Raw genomic sequence first — 26,310 nt, 5'->3', positions numbered from 1 at the left:
CTTTGGGGATCAGAGCTTAAATATGTGAATTTTGGGGAACACAATTCAGGCCATGGCAGATAGTGTTTGCTTTATCTATTTTTTCTCGTGTTGCTTGAGTTTTTGGTGTCATATTTAAGAAACCGTTGCCTAATTCAATATTTTGATTCACCCCTATGATTTTTTAAAAGTGTTATAGTTTTAGAGGACTTAAGTGTTTTTGGACTTTAGGAAGTTGTTTGTGCTGTTCTCTTGATCCGAAAAAATTTTTACCCTGCATATATTTTGCCTGGCTAATGCTTACTCACTTTTCACATATCATCATAGATGCTCCCTCCACACACATACACCCTACAGGGGTTAGTCAAACTGTGCCTGCACGTGCTGAGTGCCCCGGACAGAGCCCCATTACATCGTTGATCACATTGTGTTGTAATTGCTTCAGCTACCTTTGTTGATTATGTCTTTTTCACCATTGTACAAATGATCCTGTCTGAAAAAATTACATGATCTCCTACATATTAGACATTCAGTATTTTGTGGAGTCAATAAAGGAATGATCAAAATGTCAATTTGATTTATTAATTTACAATGAGAAATAGAATTGTCAAGCAGACCTGGTATCCAAACTAGGCTGACAAGGTCAAGTCTCTTCTCTGCAGGAAACTACCCAGAAAATTCAGTTGTTCTAAGAATATTTCTTACTATCCATGGACTCAGAACATGTTACATTATTTGAACATTTAGTGGCACTATGTCATGTTAGTTTGTCATGACAATTCCAGACCGCAGATATACTTGTTTCTACCCCTATTCCTAGATGACGATAATCCTTGAGCTGTAACTCTCTTCCAGAGAGAGTACTTAGAGAGCCTTGCCCACTCTTCCTTGTCTAAGGCTTGCTTTTTTGGTGCCATACCCTCCCGCTTCTCAATGACAAATTCTGCTTTAGTTATATACTAATACAATGTAATAGGACACAAAGTTATTCTCTGAGCTGCGTTCCTCTTCTAAATGCTGCACATACTAAAATTCTCCAAGGCAAGACAATATGTTTTAATATACTTTATAACTTCTATAGTACCCTAGAGCATTCTAACAGTGAGTGGCAAACAATGTCATAGCCCAAATATTTTCGGTTATATAACTCTGTTGATTGCTACAGAGACATGATTTAGTTTTGATTTGTTTAGAGTTAGAGCTTTGTTGGGCTATGTTAGGAGATTTAAATATTCAGCTTGAATGCTATTTTGTGTGCCTGGAGTGTTCACCACAGCAGGTGTTACCTAACCAGTTGCTAAAGCCTTTTAAATTAATATGCAGCATCTTGTCAAACATGCCTCCTGCTTTACACTGTCAGAGCTGTTGAAAATTGGCTTTTCCTGCCAACAGAGTTTTCAGTTGGCAATGGCTCAGCCCTGACATGCTTTAGCTACAATGCTGCCTGGGCCAGGTAATTTTACCCTTGTATTTAGAATGTTGAGTTTTAATAAATTTCCAAATGCTTCAAGCATCAAATAAGCAAAAATATCTTTTGGACAACAGTAGAGACAAGAGATTCTTTTCTTCTCTTTCCATAAAGATGAGTCAAGATCAAGAATAAGATCATTGTTGGATTAAAGAACTAAAAGGCTTGGTTCCTTCGTTGGGATTTCTCTCTGATGATGTTCCCCTCTCTTTTCTCATATATCTGATACCATAAGATCAGACCTAAGGGCTTTTTCTATTTAGGGAAAAGTACAGAGGGAGCTGGAGCAGATTAAAGGGAAGGGATACTTGGAGTGTATATTTCTGTCTTGATTCTAGGCCATTGAATTTGTCTGTCTTTCTCATTCCAGTGATAATATGCAGAGGGGCAGGATTTGGGAGTTAGAGAAGCTACTCAAATTTAGGATTTGAGAAGCTACTTAGAGCCAGAGCCCAAGGGGGTGGGGTCTTCATTCAACATGGTCCACCCTACTCACCTGGGTCAGGAAATCTATAAAAGGCTTTAGGCTATAACCCTGGATTCTGGTCAGACTTCTTGTAGGCAGATGGACTTCTCTCAAATAACATCTCACAGCAACCAACACAAGGGTTCATGGAAAACTCCTTAATTATGTTTTATCCTGTTATTTCGTTTCAGACTACAGACAACATCTTGAGAGTTTTGGGATCCCCAGGGTAGTAGGAATAGATGCAGAGAGGTGTGGAGGGAATAAGAGCAGAAAGGTCAGAACTGTGTGTTCTAGGGGACTTTTAAGAACAGTTTTATGATGTCAGAGAATTTCTTCGTAGTTTCTATCTTTGTAGACTTTAATATTATGCCTTATTTTTATAAGTGAACAGAGTAATATTTGATGTGTTTTAGGTATTAATAACCCAATTAATTGATAAGCAAGAATTTAGGAAGTGCAAAGGAACAAAGAGCTATAAAAGCCATTTTATCTTATAAAAATGTGCTGAGTATTTTTACTCTATCACATTAATGTCAACCATTTTTACCATGCTGGTCCACTAATGATACAGTGGGACCCTCTCTTCTTTATTGTTACTCTTGAAAGAAATCCTGCTGTCCCTTATTCATTATTAGGAGCAATATTAGGATCTTCCCCCAAAATGGGACAATAATTAGCAATGAGATTTATGTAAGTGATTTATTTAAGACAGTTAGACAATTCTCAAGTTACATTTCAATTAACATTAACTTTAAAAAACTGCATGATTTTTGTATTTCCTGAAGTATCTAATGAAATGTACTGTCCTGATTTGGAAAATTGAGGCTTGGAAGAAAACAAAGTTATATGTGGATAACTACATGTAACTCAAAAATTGCTGAGTATATATCATTTATTGGACATCTACTGTAACCAGGACCTATGCTAGTTGTATTTATACCAATAATCTCTTTTTTTTTACTTTAAGACTTTATTTTTTAGAGTAGTTTTAGATTCACAGAAAAATTAAGAGGGAGATACATACTACATAGATTTGTCATATATCCCCTGCCCCTACACATGCATAGCCTCCCCCGTTATCAACATTCCCCATCAGATGTATCTGTCCTACAGTTGATAAACCTACATTGGCACATCATTAACACCCAAAGTCCATAGTTTATATTGCGGTTCACTTTTGGTATTCTATGTTCTAAGAGTCTGGAAAAATATGTAATGACATGTCATTATATAGAGAGAGCATTTTCACTGCACTAAGGATCTTTGATACTCCGTCTATTCATCCCAACCCCTCCAGCTTCAACCTCTGCCAACTACTGATCGTTTTACTGTCTCCATAATTTTAACTTTTTCACGGTGTCATATGGTTGGAATCATACAGTATGTAGCCTTTTCAGATTGGCTTCGTTCACTTAGCAATATGCATTTCAGGTTCTTCCATATCTTTTCATGGCTTGATGGCTCATTTCTTTTTAGCACTGAATAATATTCCATTGTCTGGATGTACTACAGTTTATCTGTTCACCTACCAAAGGATATCTTGGTTGCTTCCAAGGTTTGGCAATTATGAATGAAGCTACTATAAACATCCATGTGCAGGTTTTATCATGGATATACGTTTTAAGTTCCTTTGGATAAATTTAAGGGAGCGTTGTTGCTGGATCATATGAACAAATGATCTCATTTTTACCCACACCAATCTAATAAGAAGGTATTGCTACCTACATTTTCCAGATTGACAAATGAGGCTTAAAAAGCCCACTGCCAATGGCCCGGATATGAACCTGGCTCTGTTCCTCTCTGAAATCGGTACTGTTTGGACCAAGCCACACATGACTTCCATGAGTGAGCGGAGTATAAGGCCATTAGGCACAGTGGAAGCACTGCTTAGAGCTCACAATACTTTTAGGGGCCCATGAAAATGTTTCAATTACTTTTAAAATTAAAAGAGAAAATGAATATAATCCAATCTGGGTTTTCTTAATCTTTATATCAGCAGAGTCATGAAATATAGATTTTACTATTTTTTATGAATGAAAGTGAGCACAAAGGCAAAAGTATGTAGGGCCACAGAAATCATGATGCGGTGCTGGCAGACTAGTCGATTTTGGGATACTGAAAGCCTAACTTGCTGCAAAATAAGTTCCCAACCAATCTATGGTAACATGACCTGCCCTCCAGGATTCAACAACAAAGCCAAATACCACTAACAGCTGCTGTTAAAGGGCACGTGATACCTGGGGCAGCTCTATACTCATACTGACAAATTAATGTTGGGAAAGCAGAGTGGGGATAAGATATAAGATGGGCACATTTCTGTGAGAGTGTCATCGGTGAGGCCTGGTAGGAGCATGACGGGATGGTCAGACCGCCTGAGGCTGCCTGACAGCACCTGTGTTTGATTCCAACACCCACTTTTTGGATGATGCCAGTTACCTTCATTGGGAGATTTCTGAAAACAAAAGTTACCCAGTACCTGTGTCCACCTCCACCACAGAATGGCTCTTATAGCATGTTTGATTTTAAACAGATTTTAATCTCTCAAGTCACTGTAATGTATTAAAATAATCTTCTATTATGCAGTTTTAAAGAAAAGACAAAATGATTTTCTTCTTGGAACATGGATACATAAAAAACCAAGGAGGCATAAAATGTTATTTGCAGGGAGTTTAACTCTCATTTTCCTTTTAAATTGGGCAGCCTTACTCAACAATTCTGTGAGAACTCTAAGAGTCCAGTTGTGCCTGTCAAATTGTATTAGTAATGCAGGTGATTCTACCTTCGAGCTGTCTAGCCCAGGGCTGACCACGAGACATGGCTGTTTCACACAGTAATTTCAGATGACAGCTTTCCCTGAGCTCATAGGAGGCAGTTATAAGACCAGAGGTCATTAACACTGCATTTGATTACATAACATAATACAGAAAAAAATATATATAGAGAGAGAGAGAGAGTGAGTTATGGGGTACTGATTTCTATGAAATAAATGCTTTTTGGTTCCAAACTAAATTTATAAAGACTCTTGTGAAGTTATAACAACTGATATTCTGAGATATATACAGATATAAAATTTAAGTAATATATTATCTCTTTTTATTGCTTTGCTTTCATCCCTCCAGTGTAATACTCTGTTATTAATATGTTCTAGAAAATCTATCCTATGGTATAGGGAAGCAGATATGTCTTTGATACATGTAAATTTATGTGCAGTTACATCCAAAGAAATACAGATTTAAAATCCAAAGCTTTCCACCAAGTATTACAAATAGCATTTCTAGAAGAATGTTTAATTCTCAAAAGAGGAGACACCAAAATATAGTAAATTTGGGACACAGCCTAAGGAAGTCATTATAAAAACATTTTGAAGTAGTTAATCTTGTCTCTTTAAATGCTAGATGGTCAAGTCAGCATGCTTCCATGCCATATGCTTTCCTCAGAGCTATTTTTGATTTGCACAAATGTTAGATGGTTAGAGAATAAACTTAAAAGATGCTTTTCTGTGGTTGGTGAGGGTGTTGGTGAAGCTGAATTCCAACTCACCCTTTATTTTTCCTCTTCTCTCTCAGACTGATTTGCACTCATGATTCTGAAGTAAGTAACCAGTACTTAGATATGTGGCTGCAGAAGTAAGACCATCATCAGTTCGTTAACTAAGTAGTCCATGAGATTAGAGAATAGAGGTGTAATTGAAAGGCAGGGAGTGTTAAAATTGTAATTATGATGAATGGATTGTCATAGATACTCTGGAGGTGGCTTCCTCATGTAAATGACTTGAAATTAAAAGGCTGATTTCTCCTCTTGTCATGCAGCTTCTCCTGACCTGCTCTTCTGAGGTGAGGACTCACCTATTATTAAATCAAGACCTTTCAAACATTTAGTTAACGAGAAAATATGTCTTTTCTTTTCCCAAATAAACCTCCTTGAGTGAGCACACCATCCTGAAATGAGTCAGGGGAGTTAGCAATTTCATTCAGTCCTTCTATGTTTAATACTAAATATCAGAAAATGAATTTGAGGATGCACATGTATAGAGATAGAATGTTCTGCATCAGTCTGAGGATGGGCAGCCTGATGGGCTGTGATGATTTACTGGATGGAAAGAGGCATGAGGAGAAGAGCAGAGGAAGGAGGGCGAGAGGAAGCTCTGGGTCTATCTACTCTTCCGACCAGGTTACGCCTACAGGATGTAAGTAGGCACAGGAACTGAGGGCCTCTGTCCTTTGCTCTTGTATTTTTCACTTTGAGAATAACACATGCAGGGACCAAAACAAGAGAACCTTCTTTGCATGAAACTGATTGAGAACAACCCACTGACCTAAAGGCTATTATCCAAAATATTGGCAGCTCATTCACCTGAATTACTCAAGTTCACCCTTAGCTCAGAGGCCAGCATACCACCCTGTTAAGATACAAAGGCAGGTCACCTCTGTCCTGGGATCTGACCAGCCTGGGGGATATTGACACCAGCCCCGGCATTGCTGTATACTAGCATGGACCTTGCTAGACTTAGTTAATCTCTTTCACTCAAGTTTTCTCATCTCTGTTCTGGGAATAATAAGGCTGCCATGATGAATAAATGATATAACAGATGTAAAGTTTGTAACAACATTCCTAGCCTATAGTAAGTGATCAAGAAATGGCAGCTCACAAGAGGATGAGGTGGGCAGGGGAGAAAAGAGGTAACACTTGGAATTTAGCTGAAATAGAGGAACTTTAGATTTTATGCAATTTATAGGACTTGTAACTTAGAATTAGGAGTGCACAGAAAGTAGACAACTTGTATTGGTATGCAAGAAATTATACCTTCGAATTTTTTAAGATATTAACAGCAAAAACGTTATTTTATTTTGCTCTATATTTTTAAAAAACTAATGCTCTACATGAGGGTTGAATTAGTATTGAGAAGGATTGATACAGCTAGAAGTGATTCACTCCTGAGTAAAAGCAGTTTAGTGGTAAATGCCTGAATGTGCCTGAACATATTGAGAGCAAGAAGTTTAACCGGCTTCTTTCACTGTCATCAGCCTAGCACTTACAGCAGTGCTCAATACATAGGGAGTACTCACATGAATGTGTGTATGTGTGATGTGAATGAGTACATGCCAGGAAAGAACAGGGTGTTCCCTTCAGTATGAGGGTACTTACATGGGACTGTGAGTCCTGACAACTATGTACTTTAAAATTCCAAGAAAAAAATACAGAGTAGGGAAAGTCATTTTTGTCCTTGGGAAAAGTAAGGATTTTGGCAGACTACGGTTGGGGAACAATATGATTAGTCTGAAAAGTTGTTGAATGTGGTTTGTGGTTTGTAACTGATCTACTACACCTGTCAGTGATTCAGAGCAAACTCAGCTCTTGCTGTAGACTCCTTTCAATTCAGACATGGTGAAGCATGAATGAAGTTTTCTTCTAACATTTATCCTTCACTGCCTTCAGCTTCTGCAAAACTCTGTGTTAAACGTGTGTTCTGTTTCTTACCTTTTTCACTCAAAATTATATTTTTGCAATTTTTCCATGTTGCTATACAAAGATCTAGCCTACTTCCTCTGCCCTTTGCACAATATTCCATCATGTGCCTTTACCATATTTAATTCATCCATTTTCCTATAGATGAAAATTCAGGTTGTTCACAATTCTTGGCCACAAAGAATCTCTTATATTCTGATGCCTACAGTATATTTCCAAGAGGAAAATATATAGCATACATCGTATCCCAAATCCATTCGTCTATTGTTTTTTGGGTGGGGAGGAATCTTGTGGGAATACTGTTCTATAGAATATAGTTTCAGAAATGCTAGACCAGAAAAATAACATATGGGTTAAATATATATTTTCACTTTGAGAATGAATAAGACCAATATAGTATATCCAATGAACAAATGATAAATCTGATGCATAAATTTTGGGGAACAATAGTATCACTTTATATACATGCAATAAGACATAGCAGGCAATAAGGCTGTTGCTGTGTAGAATATAGTATACTATGATATTTTAGATATAGACAAAAACAACTGCTACAAAGTCAAAAGGGTATCAGACACGTTACAGATGCGCCAGCCCTGGTGGTCTAGTGGTGCTCTCACTGCTTCAGCCTGGGTGTGTTTCCTGGTCGGGTAACCACACCAACTGTCTGTCAGTTTGCATACTGTGGTGGCTGCATGTTGCTGTGATGATGAAAGCTATGTCACTGGTATTTGAAATACCCCCAACAGGGTCATCTATGGTGGACAGGTTTCAGGGGAGCTTCCAGTCTAAGACAGACTAGGAAGAAGGACCTGGCCAGTCACTTCCAAAACCTTTGGCCATGAAAACCCTATAAATAGCAGCGGAGTGTAGTTTTATATAGTGTCAGAAGGTAAGAGGATGGCGCAAAAAGACCAGGCAGGCTCCCACTCTGCGGTACACAGGTTGCCTAGGAGTCAGAATCCACTCCAGGGCACTGACAACAACAAATATATTGAGAAAATTCTAATGGTCTCACCCAGTAAAAGAAATAACTCTGATTAATTATGCCTTTCAAAAATTGTTTTAAAGTCAAAAAGTTAAGGAAAGTGAAACATTCATTTATTGTGACAAGGATTTAATGAGTGTTTACAATTTGTCAGGAACTATGCTAAATCCTGAGGATATAAAAATAAACATGATAACAACTTTGAATTAAAGGATCACACTGTTTACTTGGGGGAGACAAACACATAATTCAATTAATTATAAAATTTACAGTAAATGCATTGATAGATTTTGAATAAGGTACTACAGAGCATTAACCAGGCAAGCTGGTGCTTTAAAAATAAATTAGTTTAGGCAGAGATGATGGGGAGGATATTCCAAATAGCAGATAGTATGTGAAGGAAATAGAAAGGAAGAGAGATGAGAATATGAAAAGATGGAAATAGAAACAGGAAGGAGAAACCTGTGGCAGATGCAGAAGACAGACCTTCTAAGAAGAAAGCCTTAGAGAGTCAGAGTCACCTGTAAATCTACAATGTCTCTAAGTGTGTAAACTAATGTTACTCTGTGTGTGGCGCTCTGATGATATGTTTTGAGTGCTTGTTAGTGATGGAAATCCTTGACGTGTCTCAGATGCGAAATTTGAAAGATCTATGTGGTCAAGTGCAACAACTATGTCTAAGTTATCTCTATATCTTCAGCACCTAGCATAGGCTCTGACATATAGCAGGTTCTCAATAAATATTGTATGGATGGATGGATAGTGAGAGGGATGACAAATTTTTATCAATTGGTACTGTCAAGAAATGTTATGATTTTCCATTTTCATCCAGAAGGAGGCAGTGTGGCAGAAATTAAAGAGTTGGAATCAGGGTGGATTATATTTAGCTATGTGACCTTGAGGAAGTTATTCATTCATACTACGCTTCAGTATCCTCATCTGAAAAATAAGGAAGAGATGAAGTAATTTGTGTAAAATGCTCAGCTCATGGCAGAGAGAAGCAGCTCCTGCTCAAAAGGGTAGTTACTACTGTTCAATGAGAAATAAAGCTAATTAATTATGGAAGGCCACATTTTGTATGGTTTGAATTTTAAGAGTTAAAGTCTGTTTAAATTTGACGTGTTTGAAAATGGGGAGCTCTGAAAATTTTTGTGAGCTTGGGAAAGATATAAATTTTACAAAGACTGAAAGAAGGACAAATTAAAAGGGGAAAGCCTGTGGTCAGGAGCGAAAAATCAACCTATTGTCATCATCCGGTATGAAATAGATTGTCTGGGTTCAAAGCCCAACTATACCATTGACGGAGTGTCTAATTTTAGGTGAATTTCTTCATTTCTCTAGGCCTCAGTGAGATTTTCTTTTAAGATTTTATATACTTAGAACAGTTTTAGGTTCACGGCAAAGTTGAGAGGGAGGTACAATGATTTCCTATATACCCTCTGCCCCCACGCATGTACAGCCTCCACTATTATCAACATCTCCTGCTGGAGTGTACATCTATTACAACTGATGAGCCTACATTGATACATCATTATCACCCAAAGCCATAGATTCTCTTACAGTTCACTCTTGGTGTTGTACGTTCTATGGGTTTGGACAAATGTATAACGACATGTATTCAACATTACTCCTTACTGCCCTAAAAATTCTCTGCTCAGCCCATTCGTTCCCTCCCTCTTCCAACACTCCTGGCAACCATTGATCTTTTTACTGTTTCCATAGTTTTGGCTTCTCTAGAATGTCATATAATTGGAATCATACAATATGTAGCCTTTTCGTATTGGCTTATTTCACTTAGTAACATGCATTTCAGGTTCCTCTGTGTATTTTCCTGACTGGGTAGCTCATTTCTTTTTAGCACTGAATAATATTCCGTTGTCTGGATGGACCACAGTTTGTTTACCCATTTACCTACTGAAGGGCATCTTGGTTGCTTCCACGTTTTGGCAATTATGAATAAAGCCGCAATGAACATTTATGCGCAGGTTTTTATGATGACATAGTTTTCAGCTACTTTCGGTAAATACCAAGGAATGAAATTCCTGAATTGTACGGTAACAGTGTTTCATTTTGTTTAGTGAGATTTTAGTATCTCGTTGCAGGGTTTTATTAGGTTTCCTGAGATAATCAATATAAATTGTTTGGCAAGTGTCTGGCATATTGTAAGGGCTCAAGCAATGTTAATCATATTTGCTGTTATTAACTTAGAAAAGGTGACATAAGACTCAGTTCACGTTGATGGTAGGGGCAGAGAAGTAGGCGCAGAAGAGAGAACTGTCAGAGGGAAGTGTGAAAACATTGACGATTCACTGGACATGAGGCATCCTCATCTACTGCACTCCCAGGTATGTGGGACGTGCTTGGCTAGGCCTTGTTGCTCCACACGCAAGGAATACTCTGCCGTGAGCCTCCCAGTTCCTCACACTCCCTTTGGACTAATTAAGAAGGATCATGCAAAGAAATTGTAAGTAATGGTTATCTAATTCTTCAGATCAGGAAAAAGAAGACTGTTAAATACACTCCAAATCTGAATCCTATCAACCCGATGAACAGCTAGAGTCAGGATGGTATAGTGGAAAAGCACTAGACAAGCTGTCTGGAGAGCTACCTTCACAGCCCCACTCATTCTCCACGGGCTGTGAGCTCGGTGCATTTGTGCTTATGTCTTAGTAATTCAGTTTCCTCAGCCGTAAAACGGGACTGAGACTCCTCTGCTGGTTATTTAGAGAGTAAGATGAGATAATGAATGTAAAAGTAGTGCCTGAAATTTGTTAAGAAGTTAATAAATGTAAGTCTAATCTTAATATATGGAGTCACTAAATAGCTTTTTCAGAATCAGTTCAATGATAATAAATAAAAAATGCAAAGTCATCTGTCGCCAATAACATCTTGACTAATTTCTGTCCTCAGTTTTGAATACCTGATTATTTCAGTGCACTTATACATTTATAGTTTCTCTTATTCTCTAAGCATAAAAGGATATTTCTCCATTGTAGAGAGTTATGATGATAGAAATAGGTAGGAGGAAGCCAAAAAACAAAATTCAGTCATAATTTCACCACTTGGAGATATCTAATGTTAAAATTCTGAAATATTTCCCTCTGATCTTTTTTCTTTCTGTAGATAGCAGGCTAAATCTCTAGAAAGATAGACCAGATATATATATATTTTTTAATTGGTATGATGTTAAATGCAAAGATTTGATTTATTTTTTGTCTTACAGTATTCATGAATGTAGGATTACTTTTAAATGCCTATATGTTAATACACGGTGCAGAATCTTTGTCACTTTCTTCTTTTCTCCATCAAAACTATGCAGGTTATATGAAGAAAGTTTCATTTTTTATGGCAGTGTTTATTATTTTCACATTGTTTCTTATTTCCATTCTCTATTTAGATAATATACTCAAAGGGTATCAACAACATTTAAGCAGGCAGCAATCAGGGGAGGAAACATTTATCTGTAATGCAGGCCAAAATGTAACAATGAACTCTTTCATCTTGATTCAAAGCTCTAAGTCTATTCTGAGGTCTTTGAAGTGCCCACTTGGGCTGAAGCCATGCACAGAAACTCAGCAAAATAACTGGTTTGAAGCAAACAAAAATATAAACCCTCAACCTTTCCCAGCTTTGCATAATCATCATCTTCATTTACTTTTTACTACATTTGCCTTTGTGGATGTTAGGTTAACCAAACCTGTCTGGTTGATTTTTGTTTTTCTTTTTAACCTTCTGGCAGTGCCTTCTCAGCTTGGAGCTAAGTTTTTCCAAATACTTAAATATTTAAGTACCAATTTTATTACCGAGAATCACTCTAAATGATTTAATAATAAAATGGATGTTTACTGTTTTCCAAAATTATTCTAAAATAACATTTGTTCATAGGTTGGAGTAGCAGAATAGTTGAATTAGGTTTCCTGATCTTCTTTTTAAGTAATTTTTATTGTGTCTAAACTCTCTGTCTAGTGGTAAAAATTCACATATCATATAATCTCTGATCCCATTTTGGGGAAAGAAGCCATTCAAGATTCCTCCAAAATGTCATTGTCACATGAAGAGAGGATTACTCCAGAACCCCCAGTTATTTTTTAACCACATTTCCCATTTTCATTTAACGAAAAGAAGTGCTAATTGAGCATCCACTATATCTTAGACACTGGGAGTATAGCAGTGAAGTCAGATGAAGTCCCAGTTCATGTGGAGCTTACATTTCAGAGGGAAAGAGTATGTGATGCATAAATAAACAAGAGAATCTTGGATGATGTTATCAAGTCTTAGATACACTTATTATTTTGTAAGAGACAAGTACAGTCTCTTTCTTCATCTTGTTAACAAATAAATAAACTTCTTAATCGCTAATATCATATTTAGCAGGGTTGTTTTTGGTGGTTGTTGGTGGTGCTGGTGGTGTTCTTTGTTTGTTTGTTTTTCTGAGGAAGAGTTGCCCTGAGCTGACATCTGTTGCCAATCTTCCTCTTTTTTTGCTTGATGAAGATTAGCTCTGAGCTAACATCTGTGCCAACCTTTCTCTACTTTATATGTGGGTCGCCACTGCAGCATGACTGATGAGTGGGATAGGTCCATGCTCAGGATCCGAACCCACGATCCTGGGCCACTGAAGCGGAGCGCGCTGTACTCAACCACTATGCCACAGGGCTGGCTCCTGTTTACTTTTTTGGTGACGATGTAGTATATTCACTCTGAACATTGCTGTATAGGAATGAAAGTGTAATATTTTTGGAGTTGTTCACAAAGTTAGCCAAATTTTAATCATCCTATGTTATCAATATGTTTTCATACTAATGTTAAGTTCAGTATAATATATCTGATACATTTTGAAAAATGTTATATGCAGTCATATAAGCAGCATATTCTAATAAAACATGTACTTTAAATATCATAGCTTAGCATTTCCTGAACATTGTAATCAAGATAATTTAATAATAGCAATGTATATACATATTGATCACTTGATCAGGTATTTTTTCCATTCTTTACATTCAAAAGTTTGTATTTTGAATTATTTCTATTCCTGCTGGAATACATTTTTTATATTGGAATGTGTCTTCAAACATTTTTATTCCCCTTTCAGGAATTTGCTGCACTGACAAAAGAATTAAATGCCTGCAGGGAACAACTTCTAGAAAAGGAAGAAGAAATTTCTGAACTTAAAGCTGAAAGAAACAACACAAGAGTAAGTATAAAGCTGCTTCTGCTTGGAATTATTGCATAGTTCGGTGTCTTATCTCCATTATACTCATAAAAACGTAAGCATTTAAAAATTTGAGGAAGACTTTAAGCAGATACCAATTCATAGTCTGTTACTTAAAGTCAAGGAGAATATACTACAAAATTCAAAACAGGAAGACAGGGAACCTAAATTATAGTGTCCACTACTAAATCACTATGTTGCCTTAGAAAATGATCTTATTCCCTCTTGCCTTTTTTTTTTTTTTTTTTTTTTTTTTTGACTTTAAAGAGAAGGGCTGGGTTTCAGCAGTGAGTTTCAAACCTCAAACTGTTGTATTGGGGCAGGAGGGCAACACTGCAGAGGCTGGAGACGGCACGAGGAGAGCTTTGAGGGAGGATGAGCTTTGATTATGGGGCACTAGGAAGGAGTGGCTTGACATTGGTTCTCACTTCACCCCAGCAAAGTATTTATTTAAAAAAAAGAGTTAAAATGTAAAACCATTTCAAGAGAACTCTCACAATTAAAAGAAGTATACCTTTTCTATTTTAGAAGATTGTTGAGGAGACTTCCAGGTCTGATATCCTGATCTCACGAAACTGATGGATTTTACTGTATTCTGCTCTTGGAAACCATGGGTTCTTTCAGTCTCATGCCACGTGATGTTAAAGTTCAGAATTTGATCAAAGATGATATATTTTCTAATGTGGAAGAGAGAGTCACTAAATTTCATAAAACATGTAAATCAGCATACTGCTCATAAAGATTTAGAGCAATTTCTCTACTAAAAGAATGCAGAGGGGCCAGCCCCATGGCCGAGTGGTTAAGTTTGTGTGCTCCGCTTCGGCGAGCCAGGGTTTCGCCGGTTCAGATCCTGGGCGCAGAAATGGCACAGCTCGTCAGGCCATGTTGAGATGATGTCCCACATGGCACAGCCAGAGACACTCACAACTAGAATATACAACTATGTTCTGGGGCACTTTGGGGAGAATAAAAAAAAAAAAAAGATTGGCAACAGATGTTAGCGCAGGTGCCAATCTAAAAAAAAAAGAATGTAGAGAAAAAACACTTTTGTATGGATGTAGTTCAATTCAAAATAAAATAGGTGAAAAATATTTTAAAGTTAGAGCTCTAGCAGATTAATGCTGAAAAATAAGCTATAGTTAATAGTGTATTCATTTTATGCTTGGTCATAGAGAGTAATATAAAAATGACAGCTCCACAACAGTGACGTTGTACCTCTAATGAGACATACCATTCCGTGCATGATGGTTAAATGATCAAACTCAATTTGTTTCCTTATTAATCGTGGTCTTATTTTATGGTAAAGAAAACTCACACAGTATACACACAAAGAATGAGTTTTCCTTGAGACGATGATGAGCCAGTCACATGGACTGCCTCAAATGGGACATAACAAAGGCAGCTTAGATTATACTATCAGGTGTCAGATGAATTTTTTCTGTTTCTTTCTCCCTCTCTGTATTTTTTCCCCACCCTTGATTTTTAACTTACACTGTTTTTCCATGCAAATTTACAGTTTATTTCTGCTGTGAGATTTGTCCTGCCCTATTTCACTATTTCCTATTTTAATGCCTAAGGCTGCATTCCCTGAGGTAGCACAGCACAGCGAAATGTAGGAGTAAAGGCAGGGAGTTGAAAATGGAGGAAAATGCAAACTTCTCCGTCAACTTCCAACTAATCCCCATATTTAAATGCACCAGAAGCTCTTTCGCTAGCTGTGTATGTATTGCTCCTTTACACAGACTTTCTTTCTCCAGCACTATACTCCTTTCTTTAGCTCTATAAGGGAGACGTGGTAGTTAACCCCATTTGATAGACGAGGCAACCGAGCTCAGAAAAGGGCTTGCCAGAGTCACACAGTTAACTTGCCAAAAGTCACAGAGCTAGTAAAAACCAGAGAAGGGATTTGAAAGCTAAGGCAGTCTAACTCAAAGCCTGTGCTCATTGCCTACGAGTAGACGGCTACATCATGGAGTGTGTCATTTCTTCTTGATTGTGACTAATTTCTGAGAACTAGGAGATTTGGCACAGCATCCACACAATTTTCATCCTCTTATATCCCCTGAGGCCTGGAAGTACCTGTGGCTATTGCATCTGCAAGGGAGCCTTGGGCAATCAAGGAAGCAAGGCAAGCTATACTTGAAATACCTGTTCAGGAATCAAAGGAGAAAAATACAAATGTTAAGTTCCATTAGGAAAACAGAAATTGAAGCCATTGATTTCAAACAGAATAATACTTTGAAAACATGAATGAAGCTCGAAAACATTTTTGTACCTTTCTTAAAGCAGTGGAGGATTTTTGTTGTTGATTATGTCAAGGAGAATCAATTTATGAAAACTTCCTTGTGCATAGTATTGATTATATAACAACTCCTAAGTTACATAACCACCTCTCACCCTCCCCCACCACCCAAAAAAATATGCAGTGCCGAAAATCAGACATGTCTTCTCTCTTCCCCCATAGTGCCCTATTAAATGTTGCTAAATATAGAAGTTTTTATAGATTTATATAATAGCTTCTCCTTCTACATGTTATGTTTTTCTTCTTGTTATAAACACCTACTTATGGGTCATGGAGAAAAAGCAATGAGCTAGTATTTCCTTCTCACACCTAAGATTGTGAAAAGTTTAAAGTAGAATTGTGTGCCAATTTGCAGGGCTCTGATCAACTTGTGATTCTCTCTTTCGACACTGAGTAGTTAACATATGCTCATGAACTGAGATAAATAACACACAAAAAAACAGCCCACTAGGAGAACTCATAATTTTGAGTATCATCAAAAATAATAGATCAGAAAGGGCCCTCCTGTATGATATCTAAATGAATCATACCTTCTCCCAAATAGAAAATAGAAGTTTCAGAGGGAGTTGACTGAATGAGGTTTATCTATCAAGTAATAATATAATAGCTAAAATTAATTAAAGGGTGAAATGTTTTTCTGGATGTTTTACATGTTTAACTCACTTTATCCTTACAGCAATCCCATTATCTCCATTTAATTGATGGGAAAATGAACATTATAAATACCCTGCCCCAGGCCACATAGTTTATAAGTGACACACTCAGGGTTTCCACTCCTGGCTTCACCACAGACTATGTATATAGGAAATCATATTCCTATGTAACTCACAAATCATATGTGATACAAGGGATTGTGCTTAGGGAAGATTGTGTTTGTTCAATGTTTTGAAGGTCAGTCCTATCTGTTCAGTAATTTATTTTTCATAAATTGTGTGGAAAGTAATGTACTAGGTATTTATTTTGATGTCAGAGCTGAGAGTTGTGGCTGTTTATCACTCGTTACAACAGAAACATCTGGTCCTTAGCCCCAAAGTATGAATGAATGAAAGAAATCAAAGTAATCACTAGAGTTGCACTTAAAGCCAGCAGCCTCGAGAATTAAATTGAGGAAATCCAAATAATATCATTCTAATGTTATTCATGATTGTACAAAAATAGAAATTTCAAAAATTGTAGTGAGTATTTACAGAAACATTCAAATAAGTTTTATTGTTTAATATTTCCACACTCATTAAAATGAAGGAAAAGTGATCAAACAAAATTTCTTATTCCTAAAACTTTTCTGATCATACTTAGGCAAGTTATATTTATAGGAAATAACTTATTCTTGCTATTATTTCAACATACTCAAATTGACTACTAGAACTTACGATGTTTTGGTAGAATTATCTGAACTAATGGAAAGGTAAAGGAAGACCAGAAATTGTTAATATCATTACTATCTCTTAATATCAGAGTGGAGAATTTTTATTGTTGTTTTGTAACTGTTCCAACTGTTTTTTTGGCTGAAGATCTATGTTATTGACAATATTTTAGAATGTAATCATTGTATGACCTCAAAAAACAAGTTATGGTTTTGAGAGCCAGTCTTAATGTCAGCTATAAATAATAAAGCTGTAATTGCATCACACAGGTCATAAACTAAAAAAATCAATTGTTTTTTATTCAAATTAAAGACAATATGAAATGCTACTTTCCATGCCCTTACTTTTGTTTTGACTTAAAGGGATAATATAAATGTTCAAATACAGTCAGACACCTGCCATTACTAAAGTAAAGCTACCCATTCTTGACAAACTTCGATCTACACAAGTTAATGAAATCCCTCCAAACATATTTCCTCAGTGAGTAGAAAATACGGTCCAATTCAGAAGAAGAAGACTCTAGCAGTTGAAAGCAGTGAAGACACATGGGTGCCCGTGCGTGGGTGCATGTATACATCTCTATGAAAGAGTTGCCGTAGGCTCTGACAAATACAAGACTGGATAAGATAGAACATATGCCCTCCCAACAGCTATTTCAATGTGGGACTCAAACATGTACCTAAGAAATATAGGGGATTCTAGACAATATTTGAGAGGAAAAGATGTTGGGTGGACGGAACATGAAAGCAACCAGTTTGAAGGTTTTCATTCTCAGATGTTAGCGTTATGTGGCCATAGTACAGCAGCTGAATTAGTCTACAGGGCACGGTGCATTTCTACTTGAATGCCATTTGTGATTGAACATAATTGTACAGGAGGTTATGTTGAATTCAGATCTAATAGGAAGATTTGCAGTTTTAGAAATTTAGTCCAAAAATTCCCATTAATGCAGTATGTATGTATGCATATATGATATGATATGTTTTTACATATACATATATAGGCTGTGGTGATTTAGGGTGAATTCCAACATAGCATTAATGACCATTCATATAGTCCCTGCAATCCTTTAAAGAGAGTGCCTTCTGCAAGATTTATTAAATATTAGACTAAAGTGTGGCTCCCAGCAAAGATGTACAATTGGTAGATTATTAGTGGTACCTTAGATAAGTTCCTCTTTATGTTTAATTTATTTTTATTTGTAAGCTTAAAAGCCATAGATGCATGCTAAAGTAGAACATTGTTGGCCATGTTCTCCAGGCTAGGTAATTTACATGTATCATTAATTCACTGAGTAAGCATTAAGTATATATTATATAGAATGTTTTACTAGATATTGAGGAGTATTCAGGATATGTTAAATTGTTAAACCCTTGAGGAATCTGTTTTATATTAATAAAAACACATTAGATTTTATTATTAAGCAGATGAGAGTTCATAATTGCACAAAACAGTACAGCTTAGCTGTTTTAATCAAGAAGATGTTAATTAAGGCATGTAAGAAATCTCTAAACTCAGCTTCCAGGCACAATTTCTAGGACTGCGTTTCTTAGCCTTGTAAGTTTTTCTTTTACCCCCAGTCCCGGAAACATGAAGCCTCTGCCACTACCTATGCCAGTAAAAGGGAGCCCCCCCCCACCCCAGCACGTTTCCTCATTTGGCTTCCCTCAGGATCTGTCCTGTGCCAGTGGTTCTTGTTGGCTGACTCGAGTCACCTAGCTGCCGCCTAGTGGTAAACATGCCTGAGAAATGTTTCTTGGATCCTATATTGGGAGGGTGGGATTCAGAATGTAGGGAAATATTAAATAAGAGGTTATGTTCAAAAGACTTTGGGCAACCACAAATGGTAAGTCTCCACTACAATCCAATTTTTATCATACCCTTTTCCATATTGAAATTCTACACAACAGCAACACTGACATGTATTTACCCAACAATGCAGGTACCTATTAGACAAAAACAAAATCACCTTTTTTCAAAAAATAAGGTCCATCATCGCTAGTTACTGCATCTAGCTACATGTCTACGGTTCTTCAGGGTGTACATTCTTGCTCTCAATAAATCTCAATCCTGTCTTAATATTCTGTAACCAATCGTTGACTTAAAATGTTGATCAGAATCAACATACCCAATATAAAATAGAGTAATAGTTAAAAATATGACAACAAAAAAGAGAAAATAATTTTACATACCTTATGTATATGATACGACAAAAAAGAAAAGCCCTCTTTTCTCCAACTGGTCACAGAGTCCCAACTGGCAAGTATAAACTCCAATTCTAAACCTTATTTCCTGGACCTATGCATATGGACCCTTATGTGTTCTAAGAGAGAAGCTGTATCTTATTTCCATCATAAATTCTGAGTGTATACTAATTCTGTATGATAGCACCCCAACCTAGCAGTGTGTTATCTCCTAGCATAAGTTAAAATAGCCTCTTCCTTGGGTCATTCAGCCATTCCATAGGATCAGCTGCTTCTGAGTGATTTGATAGCATGATAAAACCAGGGCTTGGAACATCAGTCAATTGCATTACTCCTTTCACTGTAAAATGAGTTTTTTGTTCAGAAGTAATGTTGTATATGATAACATAACCATAAGCAAAAATGTAGTAAGATAGTGTTGCTGGTAAAAGCACAGCCATTAGAGAAGGCAAATCCCTATCAAGAAAAAGTGTTTATTACTGTAAGAAAAGAGAGCTTTTCCTTCCTTGGGGGAAGAGATTTAATGTATCTTGCTTGCTCCAAGGTGAGTAGCTGGAACCCAGGTGTATCGTATCGTGTCGGGGGTTCAAAGTTGATAGCTACAGCTAGTAACTTGACCATTCAGCTGTGTTGGTAACTCTATCAACCTCAATGATGAGAAGCCCATTTTGTCAGGTCAATGAATAACGTCTGTCCCTGAAAATGGTCACATTTTTATGCCCATTGAGCAAATGTCGTAGTTGCTGGAGAAATAGGCTAATATCCACAAGGTGGATTATTTCATCCACCAGACTGTTGAAAGCCTCTACAATACTGGGTGCCAAAGAATTAGTCCCAGCTCAGAGCTAATATCCAGGAAACATTGGTATTCTCTTTTCCTCCGTACTGTTACCATACTAAATGCTTGCAGGCTTTTTTTAGGGAAGATTTTCTGATTATCTATTGCTTCATAGCAAACAATCTAAAATCTAATGGCACAAACAATATTTTACTATACTCACAGATTCTGTGGGTCAGGGATTCAGAAAGGGCACAGTGATGATGACCATTCTCTGCTCCATAATGTTTGAGCTCTCAGCTGGGATGACTTGATGGTTAGCGTCAGCAATGTGCTGGTAAGTGATTTCTTTTATCAGAAAAAAAAGCACTGATCTATAGTGTTTTCCCATTTCCACAGTGAAAATATTCCCATGGTAGCTGATTTCAAGCTACCAGCATGATGTCATCGAATGTGGGTTTGGGGAAAGTTGCACAGTAGTGAGCCATTATATAGTATTTCTACCATTCAGATACAATAGAAGTAAAGAACCCAATGAGCATAGATAATAGTAGAATAATTAGGAAGTGATATATTCTGAGTATTTACTGACTTTTAAAATATATTTTATTTAATTATAAGCCTATGTAACTTAAGCTTTAACAATGACTATATTTAACCACCTACTCACAAAATTCCTAAAAATTAACAATCAGCTCTTACAAGCTTGCATGGGACAGTATTAGCACACCATTCGCAGGGGAGTGACTAAAATATCTGGAGGCCGAAAGATCTTCTTATGAGCTGACTTCCTGGAATGGCTGAAAGACAGGCAGGCTCCATTGGGACTTTCATCTAAGAGCCTCCATCTGCCCGCTCTGGCACAGTGGTCTCAGAGTAGTCAGACTTTTCAGAGATCTAAGAATAAGTGTTTCACTGAACTAGATGGAAATTGCACTGCCTTTTAGAACCTAGGCCCAAAGGTCACAAATTGTGCCGCCCACTATACTGTTTTGGTCAAAACAGTCAAAGGTCTACCCAGGATCAAGGAGACGGAACATGGACCTCAACTCTCAATGGCAGGACTGTCAAAGAAATTGGACTATTTCTTAAAAATCAACACAGATAAGTAGAAGAAAGAGTAAGCAGCTACTAACAACTACTTGTGGCAGCTGTTATAATATAACATGATATAATATAATAATATAATAACAGCTACTTGTGGTATTAGCACAGAGTTTTTTCTCAAGAATATTTAACCTCACCTTAATTTAAAGAAATCTCCAACTGTACAGTTACTCAGCTGTGAGATTTGGAGGCCAAGACACTTTATTAAGTGTCTCAAGTCAGGATTTAGTCTTCCAAACATGGAGTTTTTATCGTTATTACTATTATTATTTTATTAAAACAACCTGATCCTTACTGGTCTGTTAAGGATTCTATGATCAATTACCATCACCAAAGACCCCAAAAGTCTCAATGGATCAAACCATTCCGCCTGTTATAGTAACTGCACTTACTTTATCTCAGGTGGTTGTGCACCGTTACTTAGCCTCTGCCACTGAGGAATTCTATCATCCAGAGGGGAAACAAAGAGCACACTTTAGCACCAACATTTCTTGATTTTCATCCCTTATCAATAAAGAACTGCTATTATGGGGATTTTGTAGGTTCTGGGCTCTCTTCCTACTAAAATATTTCTCAATGACTAAGTGAAAATAGTGTCACTTTCATTTCAAAGGAAATAGTTATGGGATAGACAAAATTCTCCATTTTTGACTCCATAAATCTTCAGTTTCCTTCTTCTACCTTATACCCAAGGAAATTTCTGGATTCTCACCTTCATTTATTCTATATATGGCCTTTTTCTAGGCCACCAGTGAGTTTCTATTTTAGTTAGGCAATGGAGCAGACAATTACAACCCTCCCAGCTGCTCGATATCACAATTAAATCCAGCTTCATTGATAAATATAGTCATATTGATTAATTCAACCAGGTCAAAATTTTTGCTCCTCCCTTCCTATTCTAGCACAATTAGCATCTACTTCTACATATATTCCCAGATTTCTGAGATTAAAAATTAGCAAAACCTTACAAGTCTTGATTTGGAAGCCTTCTCTTCCTAGGTTAGACTTTGTCATTTATCCTTTGTGTTCTGGTTAGAAGTCTGGAGACAAGGAGAGATGTTTGGGGGTGGAACATGAAGAGCAGAGGCTTTGTTTTGTAAGATAAGTGCTTTAAGTGAAGTCATTGCATGGTCATCAAGACAACTAGGATGGGGCTCATCAGAGAAGCAAGGAGACTCATTGGGATTTGGTGGATCAGGGTAACACAAACTCATCTGAATCTTTCCAAAGATCATTTTTCCCATTCTTGGGGTGCCTTTTTATCTTCATAGTGGTGTCAAGATTTCCACATGAGACACCTGGTAAAGCTATGAATTCATCATACATTGTAATTCAGTGACTTCTCCTAAATTGGGCTCTTTATCTTCTTTCTGTTCTGTCTTGGGACTTCAGTAAGAAGCTGCTTTGAGTAGCTATAGCACTGCCTGCATTCTCCGAGCCTTGATCCAAAATTTAAAACCTTAAATTTGTCATTTTCTTTCTTTAAACTCTTCAGTGCAGTTCAAAGCATCCAGCTCACCTCATTGTCTTATATTCTTCCTGCCTTTCAAAATGGTCTATGGTAGCTGTGACTCAGGCCATCAAAGCATTACTTTCAGAGGCACCCCACGCCAGGGGAACTCAGATGATCACTTAAGAAACTATCTCACCTTCATGTACCATGGAGGACAACGTTCCTTCTTTTCCTGTCAATCTAATTATTACTTTGTCAAACCTATCCAGTCAGACCCATTATTGCCATTTGTCTGAAGAGTTGTTACTTATAACTGTTACAAACTACTGTTTTAAGCAGGGTTCATTTATTCATTCAACACAAATATATGAGCATCTACTACGTGCCAAACTTCTAGGACTAAAGATACAGCAATGAACAAAATAAAAAGAAAAAATTCTTTCCTCATGGACCTTACATTATTTTTTGGGACACAGAGAGAAATCATGGTAAATATATAAAATAAATAGTAAATTAGATACAGACAAATGTTAAGGAGTAGGAATAAACTGAGAAGGGGATATTTAGTGCAGGAGGTGACCAGAGAAAACCTTCTTGAAAGCTGATATTTGAGTAAAACTATGTAAGAAATGGTAGAGTGTGATGGTCATGCAGATATCTGAAACAGAATATTTTAGGCAGAGAAGACAGCAAGCAAAAAGGCCCTGATGTGTGAGCATGAATGTCTGCTAGATTGCAAAACAAAATAACAGAAAACTGTCAGGAAGCCAATGCAGCTAGACTGGAATGAGCAAGAAGAAGAAGAGGTGAGTTTGGAGAATTTAGATAGATCCCTTTGGTACTTGTAAGGTCTTTGGCTTTTACTTGAGCCAGTGGAGAAGACATTGAGGATCTGAGCAGAGATATGAATGACCAAACTTACATTTTAACGTCAATGGTGTTTTGAGGATAACCTGATGGAAGGATGAAAGCAGGTGGACCAGTTAAGAGGCTAGTATAATAATTTAGGGGGAGAGAATGGGTCCTGGACAGAGGTGGTAGCAGTAGACGTAGAGGCAAGTGGGCAGATTCTGGAAGTTGTAGAAATCTGGAAAGGAGTGATTTTAGAGGCCGAACCATAAAGTTTAAGATGGACAAGGAGAAAGTGATGGCATGAGTATGGTGAGAAGCAGTAACAAATTCCTATGACAAAGAGATTGAGGGTGCAAGTATTTTTAGAGTTTGAATATTTAAATAAGCAAACTAAAATGTAATGATGTGTGAGTTATCTGATAAAAACTGAAATTCTAGAAGAGTTGCACTTATTGATAACAGTAGAATCTATAATGAAACCGTGATTGTGAGTTACTGAAATAGGGTGGACATTGAGACCATTGGAGTAAAAAAGTCTAGAAATTTAAAGGCCAAAATGCTGGAGAAATTGTCTAGATGAGTGATAAAAATCAGAAGAATTATGACTGAGGTAATATGGGAAAAAATGACAGTGATCTAGTTTGATGACATATTTAAGAAACAATGGAGAGTGACCCACGGCATGGCAAATGACTAGTAAAAGGAAAGAGTTGCAGGTATAACCTGATGGCTAGAGTGTCACAGCATTCTTAGTTGCAGATACTAGAATTCACTCTCTAGGTAGTTTAAGCAGACAATGGTTTTAAATGGATATTAAGAAAATCCTAGCAAAAACAATCTGCAGCCTGAGCTTTCAGGACCAAATTTCAGAACCTCATTGCAAAGCTGGTAAGGGGATTGTTTCTCCTTTTCAGTATAGAATCATGATTCCTGTGCCACCTCCTTTTGAGCCAAATGGATGCCTTCCCCAATATTTATATGGCATATAACTTATTCATGTGGCTCACTTCTTGCATGAACGTATAATTAGTAGAACATGTGTAGCACCAAACACAGAATTGTAGTTTTTTGTACTCTGTTAGGAAGCTGGGATTAACAATGTGAGAAACTTCCAAATGTAAAGAGTGTGATCCAAAGATTTAGGTAGTCTCTAATAACAGATGTCCTTATAGCTTCATTATAATACTCACCTTAGGTTTCTTTCCCAGAGGATGAGAGTTATATCTTATACATTTCTGTATCCTACCTATTGCCATGCAATAGTAGATGTTCAAATAGTTATAAAATTACTGTATAAATCAAGACATTTCTAATTTACAGTGAAAGAAATCAGTTTTCATTGTATTATAATGCTTGTTTCTTTATAAGTATATCATCTACCTAAAACATTCATGTATATAATAATGTTGATTAGCTTAAGATTTTAGGAAATAATGCAAATCAACCAGGATGCAGGGTTAGCTTTGATATAGGCCAGAATGCACACTGGAAAATTTATTTCATTTATCATTTTTTCTATTCATTCAACAAATATTTATTGCATACCTACGGATGTCATGAACTAAGCCAACACTCAAATAAGAGAAGATCAAGAAGATCAGGATAGACGTGGTGCCTCATGGAGCTTATATTCCAATGAGGAAATAGAATGGAATTTAGTAAAACTATTTTTTAAGAAATTACACTTCATGATATGATACGAAGAAACAAAGCAAGAGGCTGAAACAGAATTATGGAGGCTAGGAAGACGAGAGACCTACTTTACATAGAGTAGTGAGCAAATGCTTCATTGAGAGGCTGATATTTAAACTGAGTCTAAAAGGATGAGACAGGGCTTGCCAAGTGAATAGTTACAGGAAGTGAACTGCAGGCATATGCAAAGGCTTGGCCTGTTGAGGAGCAAAAAGTATGCTGGGGTGGTTAGAGCATAGTTTGCCAGAGAAAGACTGACGTGAGATAACGTTGAAGAAATAGGCAGATTAAGTTCACGCAGAGCCCTGTAAGCTGTAACAAACAGCTCGGCTTTAACCGATGCCTGCATGTATCTGTAGAATTCAAGACAGTAGAATACCATGAACAGAATCAGAGACTGAGAAATAAAAGGGAAGCTCTTTGAAAATGTTGTGTCATTTTCATACTGACCTGTATTAATATTATTTTAACCCTTAAATGTGACTCCTGCCTACTGATCTATACACATTTAGGATCTCAGATGTTTGCGTTCTTTTGTGCCATTAGAATGACAGAGTTTTCTGACACTTAGAAGTATAACTAGGGAAAATGAATGTAGAGAAATTAACATTAAGTACTAAGAAATGTGATACAAGTATGTGAGACTGAATCTAACAGTGACATTGTGAAAAAAAAATTTTTAATTACAGTGTGAGCTTTAGAAAAAATCTTGAAAAATAATTGTTTTCTTTTTTCTTTTCACCCCAGTATCTTATGTCTGCTTTTTCCTCTTTTGTTTGAGTGACGTCTGCTTAATTTTGCATGGACACCATTTGTTAGCCTACGTTTTTCACTATCCTTTAGAAAATCTCGCCTGTGAAACTTACTGGTCACGTGTTGTTCTTCACTAGCAAAATTTTAATCACTGATAACTCAGCAGTTTTTGATTTTCTTTTCATGTATCTTTGCTTTAGCAGCAAAACTCCCTTTTAAAATG

General features: G+C 36.9%; 1 protein-coding gene across 50 annotated transcripts in view; it reads left to right on the top strand.

The window, feature by feature from the left end:
• PPFIA2 (PTPRF interacting protein alpha 2) overlaps nt 1–26,310 on the top strand; it is a 454,616-nt gene that overhangs the window by 252,735 nt on the left and 175,571 nt on the right. For all 50 annotated transcript variants that reach the window (XM_070599410.1, XM_070599421.1, XM_070599415.1 and 47 more), the window contains one exon: nt 13,463–13,564. In XM_070599410.1, the coding sequence (XP_070455511.1) occupies nt 13,463–13,564 (102 nt within the window). The remainder of the gene's footprint in view (nt 1–13,462; nt 13,565–26,310) is intronic.

The sequence above is a fragment of the Equus przewalskii genome, chromosome 29, assembly GCF_037783145.1.
Source record: "Equus przewalskii isolate Varuska chromosome 29, EquPr2, whole genome shotgun sequence".
NCBI classification, from domain to species: domain Eukaryota; kingdom Metazoa; phylum Chordata; class Mammalia; order Perissodactyla; family Equidae; genus Equus; species Equus przewalskii.
The sequence above is the reverse complement of the archived record's forward strand: the minus strand, read 5'-3'. Positions and strand labels throughout refer to the sequence as shown.